Below are 12,181 nucleotides of genomic sequence, written 5' to 3'. Positions count from 1 at the left end.
CAAAATTCCCTAAAGCTTCTCCCAAAGAGAACCATGTCAAAACTCTACTTGTGATAGCTAGATGATAAGTGAGCATTGTGTCATCTTTATAAGGAAACATTACACGTCAGAGCTTAAAGAAAGAAAGTCTCAGAAGTATTGCCGCACAAGCATTGCTTACTCCAAAACATCTCAGCTAAGGAGTCAACAAGCAAAAAGAAAAAGTAAACCTAAAGACCTTAGTATGTTTCATCTGTATCGTATCAGATGTCCCTCCTGGCTTCTGTCCAGGCAATTGAATGACTATTTCCCAAGTAGCAGTGAGGATGATTAAAGGTAGGCTTATGTAGTTTATGATGTGTTTAAATTGATTACTACTGTAGGTGATACCCAAGACTGATTCATAAAACCTCTCTTCTCCTCCATGAACCCTCTCCTTCTCACCCCTCCATCTTTCTCAATTAACCCATTGTCTCTAGCTTTGAATAGTTAGCTGAGCTTTTCTTCTATACAGAGTAGGTATTGATTTTCCCTCCTGCACTTCTGTGAGTTCGGAGTTGTCATTAGTGAGCCTGTTTCACATCCTGTTCTGTGGCTTCGGGGGACCTTTTCACTACATCTGGAGATTGATAAGCTTCTACTTTGAGGAAACAGTTTCCTGAGGACATAGGTGAAGTGCCCTCCTTAAACTTAGGGCTGGTTTCTCAAAACAACCCCTCTGGTTTCAACTCAATGTTGTTAACCACAGGAAAAAGAGGAAGTGGCTCAAATGACAGAGTCATCTTTGAAACCAATAATATTAAATCTCTCCTAGGTATGCAAGTTAATAAGCATCAAACCTACATTGGGTGCTAAATAATCTCTAGTCTACATCTTGATACTTCAACAGAGATGAGGTGATTCATGTGTATATATAAAATGTATATGTAATGTATCGGTACTGATTTTAATTGTGACTATTTAACAATTTATACATTCTATTAATTAATAATAAATTGGAGGGATGTGGGTTATTGGGAAACTGCCTAGTGGATACTTTGGTTATTTCCAGACTTGTATGTTTTGGTTCTATATTAAACGTTTGCACAAGCATATACAAGTACTTAATCCATTTTCTGCTGTGTTTTGATGTCATTATGCACTCATTCTTTTTTGTAGGCTGTTATCATTTGAAAAATCTAGTGTGAAAAAAGCATATCCTGTAAGCCACAAGGGAGATGATAGTTCAAAGTGCAGCAGGTGGCTTTAGACATCTAACTTCAACTTTTTAACATCAGAGGCTTTGTTAATTGATGCAATGTTTGTTGGAAATGGTTTTGGGTTGGCGAAATGATGGAATTCAAAGTGTATGAAGTTCAGTATGCCATAACAGGCACTTCCATTCTGCCCTGAGCCCAGCAGGACCCCTAACCTATATCCTTTGAAATAAAGTATGTATGTGAAGTTGTCTTGTGTTTGGAGAACCAGAGGATGTTGTTATTTAATGTCAACTAGCTTAAATCAATCTTAACCCTACATGTAGTCAATTGCCATGTCTCCCTAGAGTTAACCATCCATGAGAGATACTCTCCAAGCATCTAAAAGGATAGGACTAGGATTTTAGCATTCATATGCCATGGACTGCAGAGCTTGTTTCTACACCTGAAACGTGAGTTCAAGGTAACTGAGCAAGGCTATCAACAAGTGTCTACAGAGCACGGATCTCAAGACATGTTTTCCTGCACCTTGCTTTTTTACTTAGTACTGTGTGGCATCTCATTCCATATCAAAAAGAAAGTACTGGTTTCATCCCTCCAACATGTAGGTAGTATTGCATCATATGAATCACCACAATACAGAATTTAAGTAAATACACCTGCGTTTTGGACTTGGCAATATTGGAACATATCATAAAGTTAAATTTGCTATCTCTTCAGCTCCGAATAGTGGCAATGGATCCATGTGTTTCTCAAGGTGAAAAAGACTTCCAGTTGTGCTCCCACTTTCTCTTCCAAAGCTGAATAAAATGCTTACTAATGTATCACAGAATTATTCTCCAAACAACAAGTCCTCAAACTTCTTCTCAATTTATGGAGAAAAAAAATGCACGCTATCACTGTCAATACATGAACATTTCTATTCGGGCTCCCCAGTCTAACCAGTCTTTCTTGCGTACTCCTAATTTCAGTCATATATGTGTAGAATCTTTAAGGGACATCTCACTTTCCCTCTTCTCACCTCAATAAAAAGGTGAGACTTTATCTTTTCACCAGGAAGGGGAGTGTGAACAAAACCTTGTACAATTTAACATAAACATGAGTTGGTTTGCTCTTCAGTTTCAGATAACACACAGCAATCTTCATCTCAGAGAAGTATAACTTATTTAGGGCACAGCTGATTGCATCCTGCTCTGTGCATAAACTCAGAGTGCTGCATCCTTTCTCTTCCGGTGGTACAATTGTGTTTTCTTCATCTGGTCCTACTTTATGAAATATTCATCCACCAGATGATGGTAACTTTCTTTTTTCCCTTAAGACTTATCTTATTTATTTGAAAAATAGAAACTGGGTAAAAGCGAGAGACCCCTACAGGGCCACAGCAATCAGGTTTAGCCCATCCAATGCCAGGATTCAAGAATTCCATCCTAGTCCCCTATACAAGTGGCAAGGGTTCAAGTACTTCATCCATTTTCTGCTGTCATTCCGGGCGCATTTAGTATGCTACTAGATAAGATAGACAACAGCCAAAACTGCAACTAGCACTCCTATATGATATGTGAGCTTTGCAAAAGGTAGCTTGATCCACTGGGCATCAACCCCAGCCCCAGGATGACAATTTTTGAAACCCCCATCAGATGACTCATGGGAGCATGTGGCTGAGTATTGATAATCACTTACCTGAGGTGTGAACAAATATACGCACCAAAAGGACTAAGAGGAATTCTCTCTGACACATGCTGAGTTAGAATTGTGCTTCAAGTGGTTTCTCTGAAAAACAACAACACAAGCTCAGCCAGAGCTTTCTAACAAAAGCATATCCATCTTAGAAACATTAAAAAAAAAAAGATGCTGTGGAACAGCCAGCCCGTAAAATGACCTTATACTGCATAAACCTTCAAAACCTTCAGCCAAATGGAGTTAATACAATTTTTAAATCTGTAACTTTCAGTGTTCTGGGACTGGTGCTATTGCTCAACAGGCTAATCCCTGACATTCAGGTGCTTGTATCCCATGTGGCCTCTAAGTCATGTCCAGGCTGCTCACTGCCAATCTAGCTCCCTCTTAGGGCTTAGGGAAGCAGCAAGGATGGCCCAGGTTCTTGGACTTTGCAGCCATGTGGGAGACCTGGAAGAGGCTTGAGGCTCCTGATTCCTGGCTCTGGAACAGCTCATGTACCTATCTGGGGATAGAAAATCTTTCTATGTTTCTCCTTCCTTCTGTAAATCTGCCTTTTCACCAAACATAAATAAATCTTTATATATATATATAGCTCCAGAATAAATTTCTAATAATGTCATTGTCTAATACAGCGAAGGCTGATATACTTCAGGTGTGGCCTATTAAATTTTGCTTTCAAGGTAAATGTTAAGGGCCACTATAGTTCTGGAAAATGTACTAGTCAATAAAGCCTGTGATTTACCAAGGCAGGCTTGACAGTGTTGCCCATGTAGAATTGTGTGTGTATGTACATAAATATTCCAGGATTTGTCATTACAGCATCATTTGGAGGTTAAATTTTTTTTAAAAAATCATGTTATTTCTAAAAAACTTAATTTCGTAAGGCTAGAAAGTCTCATGAGTATCACACTCTAACCCAAAACAATGCCTAGCCAATAGTATGCACGTGTTAATATTTTATCAATGAAAAATTACTATTTGCATTTGTGCAGTCGTCTGTGTTTTTCTGTTTTATTTATCTGCTTATTTGAAGCACAGAGAGAGGCAGAGAGCGGGTGGGAGAAATGATCTCACTGCAGGTTCACCCTCCAAATGCTTGAAACAATGAGGGCTGGACTGGACTACAGTCAGGAGCCAGGAATTCCAGCCAGGTGTCCCATGTTTGTGACAGGAATCCAGGAACTTGAGTGTGGCCTCTCAGGGCTTGAATTAGCAGGAAATCGATTTAGGATCTAGAAAGACAGATTCAGAGTAGCACTCTGACATGGGATGAAGTCCCAAGTGGTCACTTAACCAGTCGAATCAAGATGCACAAGCTTCATGTGTACTGCAGCACCCTCGTCTGCATTGATCACAACCCCAAGAAACTGAGATCTAAACTGAACTTTTATCACATGCAACCCAAACTTCGTCCTCCTAATTACAAATTTCAGGAGTCCCAGGTGGAACCCAGACAAGGTTTACTGGAGGTTTATCCTGGCACACAAAAGAGACAGCATAGCCAAAACAAATCCTACCAACTGCCTCATAAAGGAAGGTGGGTTGGGGCTTTGGCAGGTGCAGACGTGTGCTGTCTCATTCTTAGTGCAAAGCAGTTTGGTTTCGATAACTCTGTGTTCTGCACAGGTGTAGTTCACCCCTCTGCAGACATGGCACGCTGAAATGGGAGTGCTGCTCAATACTGCCACCCCTGGAAAGTCACATATTAGACACATTGGACAATTTTGAACATGCATGAAGGTTGGGGAAGTCCCTAAAAGGACACCAGGCATTCTTTCACATTTAGGATCTGGTGCTCCTAGAGATGGGCACGCAGTCAGGTAGAAGAGGGAAATGGCAGGTGGGTGAGACCATCAACTCCCAAGCCCCATTCTTCCTTGTCATTAATGAGGAGCATTCACCCCACATTCATTGTTTACTGTATGCCTCCTTGTCTTCGGACAGGGAGGGCACAGAACCATGGAAAGATCTTAGTTTCAAGGATATGCACCCTGGAGCTTGCATTTAAATATGAGCCTTGATGAGCTGTGCAAGTTACTTACCAACACAAAGCTGATGACAAGGCCCACCACCCGAATCACTAAGAGATGAACTCATTAAATATTTAAAAGCTTCTGGGTACCGATAACCAGCTAGCTCGGGACCATTTTGCTCTCAGCAGCTGCGACTCATCCCCACCATAGAAAAAGAAAGGTTATTCACATCTAAATCCTGGGAAAAGTTTAATGATTAACTTCCAAATAATTTACACCAATCTTATTAATACATCACCTCATAGCTGATGGAATTTCCAAGAGATAACAACCGATAACAGATGAAAAAGAGTAAGTATGTGTGGAAAGTACCAACTGCACATAATCAAAGTAGAAGACTTCTATGATGTTAAACTGTCCCTGTTCTTGAACCTCAAATGACATTTTGTTATTAAGGTTGCCTGTTCTTTTATGTTAAGTCTAATGAAAATCAGTCTCCTTTATGTCATTTCTCAGGATGACACAGATCTGTTTTCTCAATTTTCAAGGTCTGAATGTAATGACATTATTCAGTAGTCTGATAAATCAATTTCTAGATGAGACACATGATGATCTCAGTAGGTAAAAAGTTCTCTGTGTGTGGATATATGCATACAAATTTTTAATATACTTACTTTTTTGTATGAGTGAAATTATGTTTTTAATGTAGAATGAATTCATTTCACTGGGTCCAGCACAGTGGCCTAGTGGCTAAAGTCCTCGCTTTGAATACATCAGGATCCCATATCGGCACTGGTTCTAATTCTGACAGCCCTGCTGCCCATCCAGCTCCCTGCTTGTGGCCTGGGAGGGCAGCCCAAAGCCTTGGGACCCTGCACCCCTGTGGGAGACCCGGAGGAGACTCCTGGCTCCTGGCTTCAGATTGGCTCAGCTCCAACTGTTGCAGTCGTTTAGGGAGTGAATCATTGGATGGAAGATCTTCCTCTCTGTTTCTCCTCCTCTCTATATATCTGACTTTCCAATAATAATAATAATAAATAAATCCTTTTAAAAAACAAGATCTTCTAAATCATGCCATAATCATCCTAAAAAATATAAATAAAATAGATGTTGGAGCACATAAATACTACATTTCCTGCAAGCAAGAATTTGGGGGTATATTTTTAAGGCTGTATTTGGTGTTGATAAATTTGTGGTTTTATTTTCTGTGATTTTTATGTCTCTATCTCTTTCTTTTGCAAATCTTTTTCTGACTTCTAAAGCAATATATACCAGTGTAGGATATTTACAAAGTAAAGGTGGAAAGTGGAAAATAATTTCAACATAAATAGCTTTTTAGTATGTTTTCTTCTATTTTTCCACTTACATTCTAATAATGTAGATGGCAGTTAAATAATTTCATGTCCTGCCTTTCCACTTTGTATTATATAATGAATATTTTCCTTATCATAAAACTCTCTCTTTGGGCCCGGTGCGATGGCGCAAGTGGTTAAAGGTCCTCGCCTTGCACGCCCGGGATCCCATATGGGCGCCGGTTCTAATCCCGGCAGCCCCGCTTCCCTTCCAGCTCCCTGCCTGTGGCCCGGGAAAGCAGTCGAGGACGGCCCAAAGCTTTGGGACCCTGTACCCGCGTGGGAGACCCGGAGGAGGCTCCTGGCTTCGGACCGGCCTAGTATCGGCCGTTGCGCTCACTTGGGGAGTGAATCATCGGACGGAAGATCTTCCTCTCTGTCTCTCCTCTCTGTATATCCGCCTTTCCAATAAAAAAAATAATAAAAATAAATCTTTAAAAAAAAAACTCTCTCTTTAACATCATCTTAATTGCCACCTAATATTTCTCCAAGTAGATGTGTTATCATGTACAAAATGAATTATATTATGAATACCCAGAATGGCCCCACAACCACCTTCACATGTGAGGTGATATGGCCCGCTTGAGGGGACATGGTCTCCAGTGTCAACCTAGCTCAGTGAGTCTACCTGTCACCAGCTGAACAAGTTCAACAACTTCAGCTTGACTTCTGAGCTTCAATTTTCTTTACCACAGGAGGCTAGAACCATCTGCTTAGGGCTGATGCGAAAGTCACTTTCTTGTGAAGTGTCTGGTGGTTTAAATGTTAACTATCATTATATGCTTACATTTCTCTTCCTGTTGTTTTCTTCCATTTCTAGTTCTTTTCTTGGGGGCTACCAGGTGACAGCACAGTGAATGAATCAAAGGACACATTGGAAACGTAATAAATGAATACCGCCACTTCACATTCCTGAATTGTTGCAATAATCCATACTTCCTCCCTCAGTAGTAAAGGACAGCATCTAGCCCCACACCCAGGCAATGAGCATTTCCATTTCAAAAACATAATCAGGTAGTCAAAAATTTAAAATTATATGTGCATATAGTTACATACAAATATGTATGTATGTGTATGTCAGAAAAAGAGAGCCAAAGACAGGTCTCATCTGTTGTTCACACCCCCAAAAGCCTGTAATGTAAAACTGGCTGAAGACTGCAGTCAGAGAGCTGGTCCAGGTCAGCCCCATCAGTGTCAGGAGCCTCACCACTTCAGCCCCCCAGAGTCTGCAAGAATGGGAACGGGAGTCAGGGCTCAGAGCCAGGAACGGAGGTGAGGCGCTGCAATACGGGCACAGGTATCTTACCCAGCAGTCTGTTTTTTATGTGAAACACCTGCTCTTCATTCGTTTTTAGATCTGTATTTCTTTTGGTATAAATGAGGAAAATATTACACTATTAAGCGTTTTATTTTCATGTTTATGCACCGTTTAATGACCTCTTTTACCAAATTCTCAGATCTTAAGTGGTTTGTTCAGCTTGTTCTTTAGTTTCTATTCAGTTCCCTTTTGTTGTGGTAACACATGGAAAAAGTTCTATTATTGCAGCTAAACCAATCATTCTTCTGATTCGTGATTTTCCCTTTTCAAAATATTTTTTCTTTGCATTTTTTTCAGTGCTCACTTCCCTGTGTTGTTTCATATTATGATTTAGTTATTTTCTTTTTCTTTTTAGCTGTATAATTCACCAACAGTGTATTTTCTTGTTTTGTGAAAGGATGGTCTAATTCAACTTACTTTTCCTAAACGGCTATTATATACTTCTCCATAATCAATTCAACTATCTTTAGAACTTGTTGGTACCAAGCTCTCATGCACTGCTTCTCCTGCAGCACTCTGGGGAAATCTGGCAAGGGTGGCTGCCCCAAGTGTAAGCACACAAAAAGGCACCCAGCATCTCTCTCCTTTTCACCTTGCTTTGTTCGTGTAGTCAGAGCACTTGTCATTAATTGGACATATTCCCATTGTGTGTCTGCTTAGCAGTCTAATATTTACTGCATTAAGAACTGCACTATCCAATCAAAGAGTTTTCAGGTGAATACCTAATCCATTGTCAAAGCTGCAAACTCTTCTACTTTTAAAATGCTTTCATAAATCGTAACATTTTGAGAAGCAAACCTTGGCAACTAACGCAATGTCCAGTGTACTAATTATCACCTTGATCATAAAAAACATGCATAATGATTCAAGGACATCCTGTTCCCCATTTTCCAGATCATTCTAATGTGTAGCCAAGGACATATATAGGGGCATTTTTGTGTGCTTGCAAAAGTAAATGTAATGCTTCAAATAAGCTGTGGAAAAATAAATTTAAAAGTTTAAATTTTGATATAAAATACTTTCAAGTGTATGCAAAGTTTTTTTCATAATATACATTTTCCATGACATTTTAAAAAACTCCTTATTTGCATAGATTTCAAAAGTTTTGACCAAAATAAACCTATTTTAAAAAGTTATTTCTAATGAACTCCTTGAAGTACCCTAATATTAAGTTGATGTTTATGTATACGTGTATGTTGTGTGTGTGATTTGTATACACACAAAGAAAAGTCACAAACTTATCCAGAGCCTGGCGTGGTAGCCTAGTGGCTAGAGTCATTGCCTTGAGTGCGCAGGGATCCCATGTGGGCACAGGTTCTAATCCCAGCAGCCCTGCTTCCCATCAAGCTCCTTGCTCGTGCCTGGGAAAGCAGTAGAGGACGGCCCAAAGCCTACAACTGCGTGGGAGACCTGGAAGAGGCTCTTGGCTCCTGGCTTCGGATCAGTTCAGCTCCAGCAGTTGTGGCCACTAGGGATTGAATCAGCAGATGGAGGATCTTTGTCTCTCCTCCTATCTGTATATCCGACTTTCCAAAAATAATAAAATAAATCTTTATTAAAAACAAAACAAAAAAACTCAAACTTACCTAAATTTATCCATGCACAGTTTTCTCTAAATTGAAATATAATAAGTTTTCTTTCCTAATTGTGTGACTGATCAATACAAGTTGATCCCTCCCTCTTGTCCCCGGGCAGTGCAGAACAGGCTGTTTCAGATGTCCCAGTGGTCACTGGAGCCCCAGCTGCACCCAGCTGGGTTTGCCTTAGACCCTGCACCCTGGGGAAACTAACCATTATCTAGAAACCCATTTCACAGAAACCCATGGTTGCCAGACCACTTCCAAGCTCCTTCTCAGAGGAGCCTGTGACTCAAGGAGGGGAATAGACAAGCTTCACTGTCAATGGCCCAGCCTGAATCACGGCGGGTGCAGGGTCCCAAAGCTTTGGGCCGTCCTCGACTGCTTTCCCAGGCCACAGGCAGGGAGCTGGAAGGGAAGCGGGGCTGCCGGGATTAGAACCGGCGCCCATATGGGATCCCGGGCGTGCAAGGCGAGGACTTAACCACTTGCGCCACCGCGCCGGGCCCGTGGACGCCAGTTTTAATCCCAGCTGCTCTACTTCCCATCCAGCTCCCTGCTCGTGGCCTGGGAAAGCAGTAGAGGACAGCCCAAAGCCTTGGGACCCTACATCTTTGTGGAAGACCTGAAAGAAGCTCCTGACGCCTGGCTTTGGATCAGCTCAGCTGCAGTTATTGTAGCCACTTGGGCAGTGAACCAGCGGATGAAAGATGTTTCTCTCTGTCTCTCCCTCTCTCTGTAAATCTGACTTTCCAATAAAAATGAAGAAATCTTTAAATATGTAGGTTATTCTTTATGGCATTCATGCACACTTAGCCTACAAAATGATACAAACAACAAAGAGTAGAAAATGGTCATACACACACACACACACACACACACACACACACACTACGGAATACAAAACTAGCTATAATTCAGTTTCCCATCTGCAGGTCCAAAAGTATCTTTGCCAGTACACAGCTCATATCACAAAAGCATCAGTCACTCGTATCTTCATACTGTTTTCTCATCCCATTGTGCAGTTGCATGTGCTACCACCTGAACACTTACCCCGTAGCCCCTTAGCTAGGTGCCTACAGTCCTCACGATGTAGCACCTTGATTGCCTTTGCAAGGAAGCCACTGACATTCAGAGAGACCAGGTATCCGCATGGTTCCAGGGCCTGTCCCTACTTCCTGGACAGGCACCTGCCTTTTCATTCTGTGTTTCTGAGCCAGACAACTCCACTTTTCTCTCTCTCTGCTCAGGGCAATGGGGTATGCTGTCCCAGAATCTAAACAAACCCAGCTCCCAGCTGTACCCCTCCCAGCACCTCCAAAGCCTCTGCCCTTGGGGATCTACCAATGGCACAGCACGTATTTCAGAAACCACAAGAATGAAGCAAGAGAAGCTGTGACCTAAACAGAAATTTCACATCCTATCTCTGGCAAGCATTGTTTAGTAATTCGTCACTCCTGTGTCTATGAGTGATACAATCAAGTATTCATCATTCTGAAAACACCTCAGATTAAGGACAAAGATCTTGAAAACCAGAAAGTTCTGGTACAAATCTGGGATCTACTCCTCAGTAGTATTCTGGGGGTCAATGAAAAATCAGTTATTTAGTCTCTCTTCCTTTTACTAAGCATGAAATTAGTGCTTGTTTTGTCCTGTGAGCCCAAGAAAGAAAATAAGAAAAATCTAAAAGCTTCCCATGCAGTATGAGACATACAGTAAGTTTCATAAATAATAAGCACTGTCATTTATCACAGCTGTTGTCACTCCTGCAGAAAGGGAACCGAGAAATGTCTTAACCTGTAAAGTTATCAGTGAACGCTAATGATGCTTTTGTTTCAGTTGTCCTTCTGTACACACACACACACACACACACACACACACACACTTGCATGATCCTGTGACTGGCCTTGATCAGGGCGGTAAGAAAGGGCCCAGGTTGTCACAGAGCTTGTTCTTACCTTCAGAGGGGTCCCCTGAGGCTGGGGCAGGGCTGGCTGTATCTCCTGCACACCAGGTCACCACTTGTGCAAGCAGAGCTGAGAACTCAGGTAAGGAGAGGGGGAGATCCCTGCCCCAAACAGCTGTGAAACTGGACAGGAAAGAGAGACACCGCAAGGCAGAGGGAGTGGGGACACGGGTGTGATTTAACAGATAAGGCCACTAGAAAGGGTTTGCAAATCACGAAGAAGCAAGAAATAGAAAGAAACCGGCTATTGCCGGCTGCAGAGGGGGCGCTGCTTCAAGTTCGGCAGTTTCAGGATCTGCAGTACTAGGGTGACACCAGTAGTGAGCTGCTCCCTCTCTCGAGCTGCGCGGGGACCTGGGCTGCTCTCCTGTGCCGGGGGTCAGGGACGCTCGTGCCCGCGAGCCCAGCTGCTGCACCGGTTCCTCCACCCAGGTGCCCCGCCTGCCAGCTGCGCCAGTCCTGCCAGCCACAGTATCGCGTGGGCGCTGAATTGTAGCTGGAAAATCCCACGCTTTGCCCCGGCGGTGGTAAGAGTGGCGGCCTTTACGCGGTCGGGACCTTCCACCCCAGAGGCGCAGCGTGGGTTCTGGGGAATACCCAGAGGTGGCCCTGTGACCTGCGGGACCTGGAAGAGGCACAATGGAGCCCGAAAGCTCTTGCACGCACCCTTTAGGCCAAGGGGCGCTAGGAGCGCTAGCAAGGCGGACCTGGTGGGTAACATCTGCATCGCGCCCGCCTGTTTGGGAGAAAGTTGGGGTTGGTAGTGCCACCCAACCAAGGAACACTGATTAAGAGAACAGAATAACCTACAGGATGGGTAACTATGAATCCTTCCGGAAATTTGATTCGTCTTCAATTAGGGTCCTGAAAAGTACTGGGTGACATTTGGGTTAAAGATGGATGACGTTGTCTGTCAAAACTACAGTTCAATGCTATTTTGCAAATTAAATGTACAAACTGTGTCCTGTGTTACACAGCTCCACTGAGGCCAGGCTGTGCTAAACAGCTCCACGCAGTTGCAAAACTGCAAAACGGGAGGCACTATCAGGACTGCCAGACCGGGAACTCTCCCTTTACCTCCATCTCTACTTGGAGGGCTCCTATGATCTCTTCATTAGATCGCAACAGCTGCAACCTGTA

At 42.6% G+C, this 12,181-nt stretch overlaps 1 protein-coding gene across 2 annotated transcripts in view; it reads right to left on the bottom strand.

Moving 5' to 3' along the window:
* IL18R1 (interleukin 18 receptor 1) overlaps positions 1-11,561 on the bottom strand; it is a 34,975-nt gene extending 23,414 nt beyond the window's left edge. Inside the window, exons 1-2 of one of the 2 annotated variants that reach the window (XM_040993873.1) lie at positions 11,034-11,561; positions 2,856-2,945 (exon numbers count right to left, since the gene is read on the bottom strand). In XM_040993873.1, the coding sequence (XP_040849807.1) occupies positions 2,856-2,913 (58 nt within the window). In that variant the 5' untranslated portion in view covers positions 2,914-2,945; positions 11,034-11,561. Of the gene's footprint in view, positions 1-2,855; positions 2,946-10,128; positions 10,273-11,033 lie in introns of those variants that run through there. The other variant, XM_040993871.1, reaches the window with a different exon arrangement.
* Between the last annotated feature and the right edge of the window lie 620 nt (positions 11,562-12,181).

Source organism: Ochotona curzoniae, unplaced genomic scaffold, assembly GCF_017591425.1.
Source record: "Ochotona curzoniae isolate NIBS_2020 unplaced genomic scaffold, NIBS_Ocur_1.0 contig_883, whole genome shotgun sequence".
NCBI lineage: Eukaryota > Metazoa > Chordata > Mammalia > Lagomorpha > Ochotonidae > Ochotona > Ochotona curzoniae.
Note: the sequence above shows the minus strand (reverse complement) of the source record. Positions and strands in the feature narration are given on the sequence as shown.